Here is a 17,487-nt window from a genome sequence, read left to right on the forward strand (position 1 = left end):
TATGTGTGGCATTTTTATGCTTTACGGCCTGGCCTGTGTGACAGTTCCACGCTTACTGGAGCTAGGTGCTTTTGTGTGACATTGCCATAGTTTCTGGCGCTGGGTGCTTTTGTGTGACATTTCCACACTTACTGGCGCTGGATGCTGTTGTGTGACATTTCCACGGTTTCTGGCGCTGGGTGCTTTTGTGTGACATTTCCACGGTTTCTGGCGCTGGATGCTTTTGTATGACATTTCCACGGTTTCTGGCGCTGGGTGCTTTTGTGTGACATTTCCACGCTTACTGGTGCTGGGTGCGTATGTGTAACATTTCCACGGTTTCTGGCCCTGGGTTTGCACTGTACAGGCTCTAGTCTGGCTTTTACTTTGTGCTCTCTTATTTACTACTCTCGTGTGTCTATCTGTGGTGTTCTCTGTAAGAATGTCTATGGATATGTATTACTTGGTATCCTGGTGCTCTTTAAGGTTATAATTTCCTATGCAATTAAAGTTAATACAATTAAATATACAATGCAAAATGTGTTGTAAAATGCACCGTTTGTCCTTTTTTCGGAGGGGGGGGGGTTATATTTTCTGGCGGGAGGGGGGGGCAACCCTCCTAGCAGTGGTCAGGCTCGCTACGCACTGGTCGGGGGCTGGTCTGACAACATTTGACAGGGCTGCTTCGGGTTCTCAGTTTGGCCCTGAATGGAACCACCAGTACTACAGACATGCAATGTGGGCTTTTCCATCTCGTGTTCCAAGCAGGGTAATCTCGTGTATTGATCAACAACAAATAGAGAGAGGTTGAAGTGAGCGAGGACTGAGTTACACTGTTTGTTATTTTAAACTCGAACAGTTGCACTACTTATGCTACTACTCTTAAGTCTCTTTCTTGGCGTAGGGTACAGCTCCTTGAAGCCGGCCTCAGGGCCCTCTTGCCTTCACTAGGGTTGCCAGCACCTGCTTAGGAGAGACCACGGTAATGGGAACTTTTTCATGAATATTTACCTTTCTGTTCCTGCAGTCATAGCCCTTTTGTGGATATTGGCAAGGTGGGGTATACATTGAATGATTATGACATCATGTCATGTGCAGCGCGAGGAACCTTACCTCTGTCACTATAGGGTACTTGAGTTTGGCATCCAGGCAACTTTTTTTCCTGCTTTCTCGTGCTGACTCTGATTGCTTGGCTATCTGTAAATCTCACGTGCTCGTTTAAGTATTTGGGGGATGACATATCACGGTTTCTAAGGTTTGTGAACTGCAATTACGGAGACACGTTAAGCGCCTCGAGGCAAGCGCCTGATTACTGGGATTTGTATCATGAGAAAAGGAAAACAAATCGCAAATGCAACGCATGCCAACATTTGGCAAACCGCAGTTGCATTGACTTCGCGATTTTCTCGGAAGAAGACGAAAAAAAGTTTGTAAAATGGATATTATTCACAAAACCCCTGGAAGGCCTGAGGCAAAGCTATTAAACAAGGAGAGGCATGTACATACACATAATGTTTGCAATGGAAGTTTAAAAAGTAAAAAAAAAAAAATAGCCCAACTTTCCTCATTATGGTGTCACTTTTTATGGATATATTAGAATTGTCAAAAATCCATTCGCTCAAGTATAACATCACCCAGGGAAAGACTGAAAACATGTCAGCTCTGGGTATATCCCAGGAACCCGACTGGAGTCTCCCCCACATGGCAGGACTTTCTGTTTCCTGTTGTGTACCCTTGTTACAGCGCTGCGAGGGCTCCTGTGTGAGGTAGCGTTGCGAGGGCTCCTGTGTGAGGTAGCGCTACATAAAAGTTCGAAAAGAATACCATTAATTCTCAATTTAAAAAGGTGAGTGAAGGGCCATGACACGGAGACGTGATAATAAATTAAGCGTGTGGCAGTTTGCCTCGCCTCGTGTTTGCTGCTGTGCCCTGCGGTCTGGTGTTTGCAGCGTGGCTGCTGGAAGCAAGCAGGGGAGGGGCGCAACTGGCACTGGGAGAGTGGCAGAGGGTGGGGGTAATGGGCGACACCAGCGGGCGGCCGCCACAGAGCCACTGGCGGGGAAAAGAACCGCGTTGGAGGCAAGATGCAGCGCGCACCTGAGAGCGGGAAGCGTTGATCACTGGAGGGAGGCGGCACACGTGAACCAACCCCCAGCGAAGGCAGCGCAGCGGTGTGCGCACAACTCCAGCAGAGACGAGGCGCCCACTGCGGGACCTTCAGTGAGCACAGAGACTAGGTGGGTCTGTCAGAGCGAGACCCCCAGTCCAACAGAATTGTAGCGCTTTGGAAAGGACGCGGAGATTCGAGGCGCCTCCGTCAGGCAGCGAGAAGAGAACGCCGTCTGCGGTGCAGCGCCGAGTAGACCTACAATGGGGCTGGAAGTTGAAAATCCCAACGGAGGGGGCTCTGGTGAACCCTCAAGCAGGGGCTGCAGTCGCAGGTACTCGAACTGTAGGGGGGTTGGGTCGGGTAGGGTACACTCGGGCTCTGGTGCGGGAAATACCGTTTCCTACTCCTAGGAAACTCCTAGGAGTAGGAAACGGTGTTAATAATGGCTTGGACTCACCTGGTAACCGGAGTGAAGGTGTCTGTGATGGTGTGCTGGCGCGTGTGCTTGGAACTCCGCTGCCTTTGCAGGGGTCGGTGGTGGACAAGAGGGGTCTGTGGTAGGATACATGATGTACATTGAGAGGGATGTGCGTTTTAGACTGACGCTTGCTCTGGGGGCTATCGTAGGCTGAAGTGGTCTATGATGGGATACACCGGTATGACGTAACATGTACTGGGGCTTTGGTGAGCTGAAGTTGTCTGTGATGTCATGCAGAGCTGTGATAGAACATGCACTTGGAACTTTCTTGCTTTTATGGGGGAAGTGGGCTGTGGGGTCTGTGTTGAGATACATGTGGGGTGAGGGGACATGTACACAGGACTCTGGGATATACTGGGGGTTGTGATGCATGAGGCCTGTGATGGGATTACTGACGTACGAGAGGCGTGTACTTCCCACTCTGACGCATGTACTGGGGACTGTGGTTCACTGGAGGGGTCTGTGAAGGGATGAGGCTGAACACGGGACTGTGGCACTTCTACTGGGGCTGTAGTAGCTGTGCTGGTGGCTGCCGGTCACATCACATAGGGTATATTTGTAGGAATCATGAGAGCTGTGGAAGGTGTGTGTTGTTTTATTATTGGAATAATATTATTATAGTGTTGTGATTTCAATTTACGGAGGGCTGTGATTTGAGTGTGTGTGTGCGTGCAATTGTGCCAGTGTATGTACTGGCGACTGTGAGGGATATGTCTGTACTGGGGTTGGTGAGTTATGTACTGTACCTGAAATGTGCTTTAGTTTTTTTGGAGTATAATTAAGACTCCGGGTTTATGGTATTTGTTTTTTTAACATTTCCGTCTGTATTTATCCATAATTATGTTTGGGCCATTTTTATAATTATTTATCCATATTTACTGTATATTTCGTGGATAAATGTGGTTGTAAAATTGTTTCCACATTTATTTAACTGATAAACATGCACACATACTTCGACGCCTGACGTGTTTTAGAAAATTAAGCAGGCTAACATTACAATACACCCTCATCTAAATATTAGCATTATACTACACATGTATGTTGACATGCCATTATGTAAGGAAATCTATTTCTGTTTTTTAACTCCCTATTCTGTCTATCTGCTTAGTTATTGACTTTCAACTAATGAGACAACATGCAAAGTCAAGCAAAAGGGCCTACATTTTTTTTTCTTTCAGTTTTTAAAAATAAATGTAGATAGCAGACGCATTGTTTTCTGTCCGTATTTATGTGTAAAAACTATCAACTAGGAGTCTTAAGTATAATTGGCATGCTTTTTATGTGTACGTTCTTTTAGAAGCTGTGGTAAGGTGTGTGTTATTCCTTAGGTTTTTACACACTGGTGTGAACTGAGGCCTGAAAGAGGTATGTATATGCGTGTGTCGGAATATGTGATGTGGCTGGTGTATTTCGGAGAACTGTGACTGTTGTGCATATATTAGGGTTGGTGATGGGGAAGAACGGTGAAGGGGTCAGTAAGGTATGTGTGTTCTGAAGCTCACATCTGTGAGGGGGTTGTCTGTGATCTGCGGTTGTGATTGCTGTAGGAACATTCCCATATTATTAGTAGTGGTGGGCAGTAAACTCTGCTCCTCCGGCGGAATTCACAGAGTTTTGTCCGCTTCGCTTGGAGCATGGAGTTCCAGAGAAATTCCACCAACCGCCACACGGCAGAGCTGTTTTTTTTTTTTCATTCCTCGGGCTTGACTCGCCAACGCTAAGTTAGTGAGCGAGAAAATTGAGAGCTAGACCGCCTCCCTGCGAGATTTCTCAACATAAGCAGTCGTGGCAGGTCGGTACCGCTAGAGTAGAAAATCTACTCTAGTGCCATTAAGAAGCAGGGACGTCTGGCACGCCACGTGGTGTCATTTGCACTGATTATACAGCACCGTACAAGCTCCCGGTGCTAAAAAACAGTGTGGGCGGGGCATCGTACCCAAACACTGCGGCGTGAAAAACTCAGTAGAATCTCCTGGAGTTTTTTCGTAACTCCGCAGAGGATGAGACACTGATCAGCCTTTGCGAAGGGTGTTGAACAGGGGAAGTAAACTTAACTAATGAATAGATGAGCGCTCAAGGATTAACCCTCTCTTGCCTCTGAGGGTCTATCCAGAGAAAGTAATATCTGCCCCTTAAAAACAACCCAAAAAGCTAGTTCTGATGTGCAGGGCACTTTATTTTCTTTTTTTTCTGATATTTTTACACTGCACGCTAGGTGCTGGGGGCACTGAAGTACATGGGAAGACAAGAGTACTGGTGAGGTCTACACAAGGTTACTTAGCAGGGATATGCTGTTGATTTAGATACATTGGAATGGTGGTAGATGTTGATCAAACATGGGGAGTATGGATCAATTGGATTAGCTTTCATGAAAATAGTACATCAGCCACTTTCATTTGTAGATGTCCTAGAATACTGTAGTAATGATTTGCTACTTTTTGTATTTATTCTTTCAAGACCAGGCCAAGCCAAGCCTTCAAACTGGGGCACAGATAGTCTGTGAAAGATGCTGTTGGAGGGGTGCTGCTACGATGGCAAGTTATCAGTATAGGAAGTTTAAAATTAATGTATGACTTCTTAAGATGTCTTCATCCAATCAGACCCTTTCTAGAGTTGTCCATCGTCAGAGGCATTTTCAGGTAGAGGATCGTACCATGTGTTCAGGTCTTTACCTCTGTACCCATCATCATAGGCCTTTCCATGCAAAGGATTATGATATGCCTTCAGCGCCAAACTCATCATATGATTTTCCAGGCAGAAAGTGATGCCATGCCTTCCCCTCCGTAGCGATCATCAGAGACCTCACAGGCAGATGACAATGCCGCACCTTCAGCCCTTCACCTCTATACCCCTCATCTGAGATCTTCCCTGCAGAGGATCAGTCCATGGCTTAAGGCCTTCACCTTTGCACCCATCATCAGATGATCTTTAACGCAGAGGATAATGTCCTGTTCAGGCCTTCGCCGCTGTGCCCATCATCAGAGGCATTTTCAGCCAGAAGAGGAGGATGTGTCTTGGATGTAACATAGATAGCAGTGATTTATGTGGACATGGTGGTTCAGTTTAGAAGACCTATGAATACGCGGTGCCAGGATTAGAAGAATAAAACCTACAGTCTCTGTCAATATGAGTGTACTTTTTGTGCAATAATGTCTCATATCATGGTAGGAGACCTATGCAAATCTTGTCAATTAAGCTTTCAAAAGGATATTTAACAGTGTTTTATAGTCTCCCGTTATCTGATTTGCCACAGCACCCGGATCTTTCAGTTCCTAAGGAGAGGTCTATCTAGAATCCTGGTCCAAGCCCAGATGCTGTGCCCCCACAGCCGGTCGCTCCTCCTCCACTGCTCTGCCGCCTGCCTGCTTGCCGCTGCCTGGCGCCTGCCTACCGCTGAGACTGCTGACTGACGCCACACCACGATGCTGCCTTCTGCCTGCTGCCTCGTAGGTACCGCCTGCCGCTCTCTGCCTGCCGCCCCTTCCTCGCCCGCTGACCGCCGCCGCTGACCCGGTCACTTCCCCCCCGTTCTCCCGCCGCCGCCCCAGTCTCCTCCTTCCTGCTCCCGCCTCTGCCTCCAGTCCCGCCTCCCCTCCCTGCCCATTGGCCACCCCGCCTCCCAGCTGACCCTCCCTCCCGGCTCCTTATTTATGACGCCCCCCTCAGCGACCGCGCAGCGGACGTGCGCAGCGGGAGCGCCGTTTGAGCGCCGAAGGTGCGCCAAAGGTAAGCCCGTCTGCGCCCGTCCGCGCCTGGACCACTCCCAGCGCCAGACCTCCTGGCCCCGCGCCCGCCAGCCCCCCCGCAGGACCTACAACTTCGCCACACTCATCGCACTCAACACCGCCCGAGCCCCCGGATGCTACCAAGCATCCCCGCGACACACCCATGGACCCTTCGTCTGCCGATCCTGCAACTTCTCCTGCCACCGAACCTGCACCGCACCTGCCAAGACTGGAAGCAACAACCACCTCAAGTGCATCATGCTCAACACCCGCTCCATCCACCGCCACGCCCTGGAACTCTGGAACCTCCTCGACACCGCATCCCCAGACGTTGCCTTCCTCACAGAAACCTGGATGAACGCCTCCTCAGCCCCCGACATCGCTATAGCCATCCCGGACGGCTACAAGATCATCAGGAGGGACCGCATCAACCAGACCGGAGGAGGCATCGCCATCGTACACAAGAGCACCATTCGCATCTCGACTGACTCCAGCATCACATTCAGCGCCGCCGAATACCTCCACTTCCAGATCCACACCGACCCCAAGACAACCCTCAGAGGCACCCTCATCTACAGACCCCCGGGACCGCGTTCACAGTTCTGCGATGACATCACGGACTTCATCAGCCCACACGCCCTCCCCTCCACCGACTACATCCTCCTCGGGGACCTCAACTTCCACCTGGAGAACAACAACGACCGCAACACCACCACCCTGCTGGACAACCTCGCCAACCTCGGACTCAAGCAGCTGGTCAGCACCCCCACCCACTACGCCGGCCACACGATCGATCCTATCTTCTCCTCCAGCAAGCACGTCTCCTTCAGGCACTCCACCGTACTCAACTGGACCGACCACAGCTGCGTCCATTTCAGCTTCGCGAAGAACACGGTCCACCACCACCCGAAGCAGGTTCCCCACAGGAACTGGAGAAAGATCACCGCCGACCAGCTCGCCACCTCCCTCAGCCAGAACCCACCCGTCAGGACAACGGACCCTAACACAGCAGCCTGCAACCTCACGCAGTGGCTGACCACAAGTGCTGACGACCTCGCCCCACTGAAGGACCCACTCACCAGACCCAGAAGCAAGAAGGCTCCCTGGTTCACCGACGAACTCAAGGACTCCAAGAAGGCCTGCCGCACCCTGGAAGACCTGGCTCCTCAACATGACCACCGACAACATGACCGCCCTCAAACTCGCCACCCGCAGACATCACCAGCTCATCCGCACCACAAAGAAGAAATCTCTGAAGGAACGACTGGACAAGAACGCCCATGACAGCAAGGAGCTCTTCAACATCGTCAAGGAATTCTTCAACCCCAGCACCAGCAACAACGACATCACCCCCTCACAGGACCTCTGCGACTCCCTCGTCTCGTACTTCCACCGCAAGATCTCCGACATCCACAACAGTTTCAGCGCTCAACCCCCGCACCCACCGGTCAAACCTACGCACCCAGCCGCCATCCTCCAGACATGGACCGAGGTGACCCCCGAAGACACGACAAGCATGATGAACACCATCCACTCCGAATCGCCGACCGACCCGTGCCCCCACCACATCTTCAACAAAGCGGCCCCCACCATCGCACCCCATCTCCGAGACATCATCAACACCTCCTTCAACACAGCCACCTTCCCTGAGAGCTGGAAGCACGCCGAGCTCAGCGCACTACTGAAGAAACCAACAGCGGACCCGACCGACCTCAAGAACTTCCGCCCCATCTCGCTCCTTCCCTTCCCGGCCAAAGTCATCGAAAAGGTCGTCAACAAGCAACTGGCCGCCTTCCTCGAGACGAACGGATCCCTCGACCCATCGCAGTTTCGCGAGTCTCGCGCTTACATTTACTTTCTTTTCTTTTCAAGACGCCCTCTTTTGGCAATACATTTACCAACTCATACTCCAGATTGACTCGGATGTGGGTGTCGACCGACCGGCCACACCCTCAGAACACCATGGAATTGGATCTATTGATAAGAGAATACTGGTAATATTGGCTAGCACAGTCCCGCTTGAGCCTCCCTCCTTTTTAATGTCTTTCTAAAACCTACACATGATCATGACCACTAACCAGGTTACCTTCATTACAGATATGAATGACCTGACGGCCACAAACTAAGATCGGGCATCCGCATCCGACCTTTTGTGTAGGTAATCTGGTCGATTTTAATTACGTTTTCAGTAGATCCCCCTCCCCCTAGACCAATACTGATTCACATTTATGGTTTCAGGTGCTCTACCTACCTGTCCTGATGAAGACCCCAGAATGAGTACCCACTCACCCTTATAACCAGGGGTTGAATCGTCGACAACCTTTCACACGCTGACATACACCATAGGATTGAAAATCGAATTAATGTTGTCCTATGTGTAATGTTGTGCTATGTGTAATGTTTTTGAAGGGATTTTCAGACCAAACCTAGGCTGTAAAGGTTCTATTGAACAGGATTGAATTGTGTTCATATCACTATACCTTTACCCCATCCCTCACAGACCTAACCACCCCTATTCCTTTCCAACTTTTCTTGCACCTAGAGCACTGTACTATATTGTATATACTGACACTGTTAAAAAAATGCTTGGATATATACATGAACTGTCTGATTTATAAGAAGCATGTATCAATGATCTGATGATCAAATTGAATGAATTAAATTCCTTTTTGCTGGAATACAAACTTAACTCTTTGTATGGTCCATTGTTTTAAGTATTGTTAAATGTTTTCACTAAATCGACCATTCCTCTAATGTACCTATGTTATGACTAAGGGTGGGCGGGCAACTTCGCTATGCCTACGAAGTGGGCGTAGTGTTGCCTACTTCGCCCTTTGCAAAGTAGGCGAAGCAGGCAACACTACGCCCACTTTGTGGGCGTAGCGAAGTTGCCCGCCACCCGCCTCCCTCCCACCCTCCCTAAATGCTTACATTAATATATAAAATAATTATAAAACCACTTACCTTGACCTGCTGCGTCCCCGGGGCTCCCGCTCGTCATTGCGTCGCCGGCGCGCGTGTCTTGGATGGTAATGGCATGCGCAGCCGCCCGCGCATGCGCATTTCTCACGACAAATGCGCGTGCGGCCGCGCATGCGCTCTAACCATTGAGCCACACTTCTCTACAAAGAAAGTGGTATAAGTACATAGAGACAAGGCCTGGGGCCTGTAGAACCGCTGGGTCAACCAGGAACCAGGATCCACCCAAGGTAGGGATGCAGGAGACCCAGAGGGGATGCGTGCAGTGTCTAAACACAGCCCTGAATCACCATTGACTTCTATGGAGAAAGTTGCGATTAGATTTTTAAGATTAAGGACACTTAGGAGTGGACTAGGAACAAACCCCTTCAGTACTGGACAATTTGAGAGTCAAGACCCACGAGTGCACCAAAGTACTCGTATTACCTCACCCAAGGAAGCAGGGTGCATAGGTGTTTTTACGTGTTGGGTTTCTTCTAAGGGTGGGCGTAAAATCCGTTTCGCGGGCGAATTTGCGGATTTTCCGCGATTTCGCGATCCGCGAAATCGCGGTAAAATCCGCGAATCAGCGGGGACGAATTTTCAGCCAAGCAAGGGTTACAGCAGCAGGTTCAAAAGTTGAACCTAATTTCTTTGTAACCTTTTACAAAAGGGTTACAAACAAATTAACTTCAACTTGGACACCTGCTGCTAATTGCTTCCTGGCGCCTCGTTGCCTACTTGCAACTATTCCCTGACCCTGCTCTGACCCTTGAAGCAGGGTCAGAGAATAGTTACAAGTAGGCAACGAGGCACCTGTCCAAGGAATTAAACCTTATCAGGAAGCACTTACAGATATAAAAATCAGGAAGAAGGGAGAGGATGGCAAATACACCCATTTTGAGTTGTCAGGAGGGGTTAAACTAAAAGAGACCTTTACAGCACAATTTTCATATGCATTTTGCTAAAAATAAAAAGCTGTACGTTCTGTAGGGCCAACTCAGGAATCTGGCCCTTCAGAGATCCGGCCTCTCTTTCTTTCTCTCGTTCTCTCTCTTTCCCTCTCTTTCTCTCTATTTATCTATCTCTCTCTCCCTCTCCCATAAACGACTGCATGGGTAACTTCGCTATGCAAGCGGCTCGCGAAGACGCAAAAAACCCCGCGAACACACAAAAAACCTGCGAACACGCAAAAACAAATCCGCAAATTCGCACAAATTCGCAAATTTTGCGGATCGCGAATTCGCAAATCCGCAAATTCACAGATCGCGAATCCACAAAATTCGCCCATGCTTAGTTTCTTCATCGTTACCTATGGAAAGCTGCAAAGAAGTGCTGCTGGTGACACAATGAAAAGTGTCCGTATGGATCAGAGGGTGGATTGAAAATCTGAAGAACCTGAAAGCCGAGAGGACAGAGTCTGGGTCACTTGCCAGTGACCAGGGATGCAGTAAGAAGATGCCCACGAAGGGTGGGCGTAAAATCCGCGAATCAGCGGGGATGAATTTTCAGCCAAGCAAGGGTTACAGCAGCAGGTGCAAAAGTTGAACCTAATTTCTTTATAACCTTTTACAAAAGGGTTACAAACAAATTAACTTCAACTTGGACACCTGCTGCTAAGTGCTTCCTGGCGCCTCGTTGCCTACTTGCAACTATTCTCTGACCCTGCTCTGACCCTTGAAGCAGGGTCAGAGAATAGTTACAAGTAGGCAACGAGGCACCTGTCCAAGGAATTAAACCTCATCAGGAAGCACTTACAGATATAAAAAACAGGAAGAAGGGAGAGGATGGCAAATACACCCATTTTGAGTTGTCAGGAGGGGTTAAACTAAAAGAGACCTTTACAGCGCAATTTTCATATGCATTTCGCTAAAAATAAAAAGCTGTATGTTCTGTAGGGGCAACTCAGGAATCTGACCCTTCAGAGATCCGGCCTCTCTTCCTTTCTCTCGTTCTCTCTCTCCCTCTCTCTTTCCCTCTCGTTCTATCTCTTTCTATCTATCTCTCTCTCCCTCTCCCATAAACGACTGCATTGGTAACTTCGCTATGCAAGCGGCTCGCGAAGACGCAAAAATCCCCGCGAACACGCAAAAAACCCCGCAAACATGCAAAAAACAAAAATGCACAAATTCGCGAATTTTGCGGATCGCGAATTCGCAAATTCGCGGATCGCGAATTTGCAAAATTCGCCCATGCTTAATGCCCACCGATGTCGGGTGATTTCAGGTGCAGGAGGTGAAGCTTGACTCTTCAGCCACGAGGACCAGGAGGCATCAACGACAACCAGGAGCTGGATTCAAGCTGTCCCACGTTGGATGTCGAGTGCTGCAGCGTTGGTATCCAGATTGGACCCAACAAGCCTTGGCAACAGCAGCCCACGCAGAATGCAAAGATTGGCTTCGGAGCAGACCAGCAAGGTATGAGGGACTCACCCTTTGGGGGGAGTCAGGGTACGTCTGGAGCAACCAGAGAAGCTCAAGAAACAAGTGTTACCTTTGTGGGGACCCATCAGTCGACGGACCAGGGATTGTAAAGGGGCCTCAAGCAGATTTGCTAGAAGCGGGCCCACAGAACACTCATGGAGTGTAGGCCCACAATCTTCGGTGCAGATGGTGCTCAGGGCTTGGACTACGAGTAGCCCAAAGCACAACTTTGGGAAAGCTCGGGAAGTAGATGCACCAGCAAATGTGCACGGTGTCAGGAGTTCCGGTCCCACGTCTCTCATGATTGGTACAGGTCTCAGCTTTGCTGAGAACTCGTGTCTACCTCGGTGATGTCTGGAAGTCCATGTCTTATGTCTCAGACACTTCGGGATCTGGCGGGAGCCTTGAAAATGCAGACCAGCAAGATGCTTCTTTGGTGCCTGTTTGAACAGGGGAGTCACTCTTTGACCCAAAGGGAGATCCTTCCGTCTTCTAGTCGAAATAGTGTGTCGAAGTTCCAGGATATATGATGCAGAGTTTCGTCCAGGGTAATCTAAAGTCCTAGGGACTGGGTTCCTATACTTACTGAGTTTAAGGAATGGACTAACTCTAAGGTCCCACCTATGGGAGGACCTGGGGAGGGGGTGGTTACACCCCTTCCCCTTTGTCCAGTTTCGCAACAGAGCTGGGGCAGAGTGCCCCAGCAACCGGTTTGAACTGGGGTATGCACAGGGACACCTTGTATGCCCCAGGCACTGTCTGAAAAGCATTCCCTGAATGCAACCACCCTGCCCCAATACACTAAAGCCTGTCTGGGGATGTGGTTACACCTCCCTGTGACAGGAAACGTATTGTCCAGGCCTCCCCTGCCGGAGTTTCGTCCAGCAGCAGGAGGTCAGACTCGTGTCTGTGGCAGCAGCATCCATTTTGTGATGCTGGGGCTCCTTTAAACTATTACCGGTTAAGTAAAGGTGTACATGTCTTCTCCCTCTAGAAGGGTGGAATTCTACCCCACCGCCAGGACTGGCCGGGGGGTAGGATTTCAAAGTGTTTGACACTAAACATGATATGTTTTGATGCACCCATTTCAAAGTTAGCATTTACAGCAAGGTTATAATGCACTTAAGAGTATATGGTATGGCTGTTTCACAGAACAGCTATAAGGAAGTGATTCCGAAAGCTGCAGAGGAGCTCAGCTCCAGCTTGGGCACCCTCTCACACAAAACCAAGCACTCTGCCTTCAGGATTGTCAAGGCCTGCCATAGGAGTGACTTATAGGTTTATATGTGTCTGTTTTTAAAGGTAGATATAGGTATATTTCCCCCCAGCTTTTCACAAAAACCTTGTGGCCCCCAGATTTCCCCCGCCCACTTTCTGAGAGTGGTTCAGCTAAGAACTTGGGAGTTTGGTTCAGGGAGGATTTCCGGTTCTCTGAACACATCAAGAGACTAACGGGTGTCTGTTTTGGTACACTCAAATCACTGAGTAGATTCTTCCCTATGCTCTCTCAGCCGGCGAAGGAAATGGTGGCACGGGCACTCATCTTGTCCCGCTTGGATTACGCCAATGCGCTTTTTATTGGCATCCCGGGATACTTGGTGAACAAACTTCAACTGATCCAGAACGCGGTGGCCAGACTCTTATTTAACATCTCTAAGAGATCCAGCATACGGTCACACTTGCGTGACCTTCACTGGCTGCCCGTGGTCCTGCGGGTGCAGTTTAAGGCCCTCACTTTAGCACATAGAGCGCTGCATGACTTGGGACCCTGCTATATTAGGAAACGGGTGGCCTTTTGCACCCCGCATCGTTCCCTCGATCTGCCTCCTGCCGTCTGATGGCCATTCCCCGTTTCCGCCGTTCTAGGATGGGGGGTCAGTCACTTACGGTCAAGGTAGCTACTCTTTGGAACAGCCTTCCAGTTTCTCTGCGCCACACCCAAGTCCTTTATCGATTTAAGAAACTTCTTAAAGCTCATCTTTTTAATCAGGTTATCTAATTTTTCTCCCCCCGCTAGTCTGCAGTTCAAATTGCGCCAGGACACTCATGAGTAATTGAGCGTGTTACAAGTCACTTATAACATATAACATACTATATCTTGGTAAGGGGTGCAAGCACCACTTTACCCAGGCTGCAGGAGCAGACCTGTGGTGCCATTTTGTAAGGCTTCCCATGTGTGGCATAATACATGCTTCAGCCCCTGGTAGGCCTCTTGGGTACCTATACCCTTGGTACGTAAGGTACCATATACTAGGGACTCACAAGGGTAACCCAGTAACCAATCTGGAGTGCGCCTAACGTACATGCAATCAGTTTAGAGAGGAAGCAGCTAGGCTGGGGTCTTGGTTAGCAGCGCCTCAGCCAGACTAAAGTTGATAAATCAGTCAAACACAGCAAAAAGTGGGGGTAACCATAGTAAGCAGATCCTACTCTCCTACACTGCACACCACTTTTGCCGCTTGGCAGCTACTACTTCATGTTATCAGTTGTCGAACAGGCTTATTGAAATCCTGTCCAGGTAAGTGGGATTAGACGATTGTCGTTTGCCCAGTTAGTCGGTTAAGTAAGTATTTAAGGACTAATTTCCCCTTCCCAGTCTAAGAAAGCTATTAAACGATAATTTTGGGGGTCAGGCTTTTGTGCTTTTTTAGAGATAGGGTGGATAATAGAGCCAATCCAAGACTTGGATATAGACCCCCCAGCAACCACATGGGAATTTGGGTTAATGATGTGCTTCACAAGATGGGTTCCATTTCAAATACATCTATTAGTAGCTATTTCGGGCCCACCACTCTGGAATGTTGAGATCTTTTTCTCAATTTCGTTTTTTAAGTAATTGTAAATGTGTTTATCATAATTGAAACATGGTATTGTAACTGTAGCCAGACAGGGATCTAATGTACCGATTTAGAATACCCAGATGTCATTCGAGATAAAATGATCATTCGCTGGTCTTTGCTCCATAGACCTAACCCCATTAGTGTGCAAATTTGTTTGGTATGGTTTGTTCTTGTAGCAGTCACCAATGTTGTCCATGCATCTTGTTTGTGAGTTCTGATTATCTTTTTTTTTGTGTGTATATTTTTATAACTGACTTGAAAGTTTTTTCATGTTAGGATCCAAAGAACAAGAATTTTTAGTTAAAGTGTCCATACTTGTTTCTGATATTGCATATTTGCTTTCACTATTGAACTACTGGTGTGATTTTGTGGCAAAGCCATCTACTTTAGCTTGGTGCAAGACATGGGTTCAGATGAAAGATACTTTAGCGTGGAATTTAACAAAGCTTCCCAGTCAAAAATCCAATCGGTAGGATGTTCACCATTTGAAGACTAGAAAGAACTGCTCAACGACAAAATCTACGAAATCTTTGAAATTTAGAAAAGAGCTCAGAATTACATTTTCATTCTTTGCTGTGTAGAACTATAAGAGAGCTGCTATTCAGACGTTAGAGAGCATGACAAGGTGATGGAAGGGATGAGTCTGATGGTACTTCATGGGGTGAAAGTTGTAGAAAGCTAGATGCAACAAGGCAGTGGATGTCTGCGTAAAAGCTGTTGAGGTGGCCTAGATGGAAGGGTTTGACCCCATCCCGTGCGACTTCTTTTTTAGTTGTGGCAGTCATACAGTGCCCTTGGCTATGTGGTATAGTATTTCTACGCCTATAGAAAATGTGTTACTACTACGGCTGGTTTGACATTGAAGATAACAAATAACTCCCATCACAAATCTCAAGCCCACAATTATTAAATCAATAATCACGAGGTGTACATACAGTTGGCATACATTGATATCAGATTAATATGTGATGTAAGACAATCCTCACAAAAAGCCTTTCCCACGTTCTTTAGAAAGTGACATTTTTCTTACTTCATCCTTGGCTGATTTGTGGACCAGTCCTTGACTGTGTGCTTGGCTAGTTCTTTTCATGTTGAAAATATGTACATGTTGACATTTCTGTTGCTATACGTGTTAAAATGTGAGTTGTAGTCATTTTGATTTTGAACTTATTACTGATACAGCAGCGGACTATTCGAGTGCAGGACTAGCTGTATTGCCGTGAGTTCTAGCACCATAACAAGGCCCCGTCACTACCTTCATTCTCTTAGTCTTGCCTACCCACTCTACTGAGCCCAGAAAACTTGCCCCACGTTTGGCAACTATAGAAAGTTCTGCTCTTTGGGCGGGGAGGGATTAGGGCTGGGGCGTGTTTCATTTATTTGCTGGTTTTTTATAACCTGCCAAAAACTCGTGGGGTTATTGGAGCACTTTACAAGGAATATATTTGAATAACTAGAAGGTTTTAGTTTTACTTACCATGTCACATAGATTCAAATTTAAAAATAAATCCTGCAAAAAGGGGAAGTAAGCCTTGACCAACAGAGGGTCAGGAGCCTACGATGGGTAAAATGACCCACAGAGGAATACAGGTCTTTCTCCAAATAATATATGGAAGAGCAGTAGGTTTGTAAGGATGCTAAGGTGTCTGGGTTAAGTTTGGGTTCTTGACAAGCGAAAGAGCCTATTTGAGAGCTGAGTCAGAGGAGGATTAATTGAGTCCTGTGCGTGCAAGCTCTAAAAATACCTTGTATTTCTTAACCTGGAAAGCCTGAAGAGAGATTTGGTAGCTCGTGAGATGAGTATTGTGCTGACACTGACGTAGCTTGTAGGGAAGACATCCAATTTTATTTACATTTTATTCTGGCTTTCAGGAGGAGACAGTTTAGTTCCTGTGTAACTGCTGACTTTAGTGGTGCTAAAGTGTTTGTTGAAAGGCAGTTTGGGACATTGTTGCTGCATTGATGTGGGCGTTAAATAGAGCATGAGCCTCCGAGTTCTAGTCCACTGTTAGAGGACGGTAGGAGTGATTCAGTCTGACTATTTGGAGTATTGCACATCCGGGTTTCTTTATTGTTGTGTGATGTAGATAGTCTCTATCTGTGTGTTGAGCATGAGAGAGTTGTCTGCTATTCTGGCTTGGTTCCTCAGTAGCTGGTCATTGATGCTGGGTGATAAACAATGTCTGGGTGTCGCAGACCAATTGCCGAGTCACTGAGCCAAATACTCCCATCATAGACCCAAAGAAGCAGCTAGCATTCTCCCCCACACCTCCAGTTCTCTCAGAACACCCAACAGCTCAATTTAAAGTCGGTGTGAAACTGAGTTGTAGGGTACACTCACTTTAGTTGTGCACTTTACAGACTTAATCATCAGCGAAGCCCATTCCACCTGGTTGTTGAGACTTATCGAAAAGTTAGAGCTCACCTGCTAGGATGCTGAACACGCAAAATACTACCATGTAGGGTCTCCGGAGATCACACTTGTTGTTCTGGGAACCCTCGTTCACAGAATAACATTTATTCCTGCCTCTTGTATTTATAGTATGTCCGAGTATTGTAATGTGGCTGTCAACCAGTCAGTAACTGTCAGTAACTGTAATGGTGTTACACGCTTTTGTAAATATAAATGTGTCTGGTTTGTTATATCCAGGAATTTCCAATTCTTCCAAATTTATGTTGGGAATAGAAATGTCGCAGCCCACATTCTGTGCAGGGTGCTGCTGGCTGGAAGACTTCAGCTTGCCTCAGACAGAACAAACCAAAGTGGGATCCAGAGAGCGGCTTCTGTAGAAGGCCTGCTGAGTGCTTGAAGGTGAACTATTGCAGGGGTATAGAGGCCTACTGAGTGCTTGAAGGTGAACTATTGCAGGGGTATAGAAGCCTACTGAGTGCTTGAAGGTGAACTATTGCAGGGGTAACCAGGCCAACTGAGTGCTTGAAGGTGAACTATTGCAGGGGTAACCAGGCCAACTGA

At 47.9% G+C, this 17,487-nt stretch overlaps 1 protein-coding gene across 2 annotated transcripts in view; it reads left to right on the plus strand.

The window, feature by feature from the left end:
* The first annotated feature begins 1,813 nt into the window (after positions 1-1,813).
* LOC147669029 (uncharacterized) overlaps positions 1,814-17,487 on the plus strand; it is a 50,735-nt gene continuing 35,061 nt past the window's right edge. Inside the window, exon 1 of one of the 2 annotated variants that reach the window (XM_086948272.1) lies at positions 1,814-2,420. In XM_086948272.1, coding sequence (XP_086804398.1) covers positions 2,350-2,420 — 71 coding nt within the window. In that variant the 5' untranslated portion in view covers positions 1,814-2,349. Of the gene's footprint in view, positions 2,421-3,035; positions 3,151-17,487 lie in introns of those variants that run through there. The other variant, XM_086948271.1, reaches the window with a different exon arrangement.

This window comes from Lissotriton vulgaris, unplaced genomic scaffold (genome assembly GCF_964263255.1).
Source record: "Lissotriton vulgaris unplaced genomic scaffold, aLisVul1.2 SCAFFOLD_2848, whole genome shotgun sequence".
Lineage (NCBI taxonomy): Eukaryota > Metazoa > Chordata > Amphibia > Caudata > Salamandridae > Lissotriton > Lissotriton vulgaris.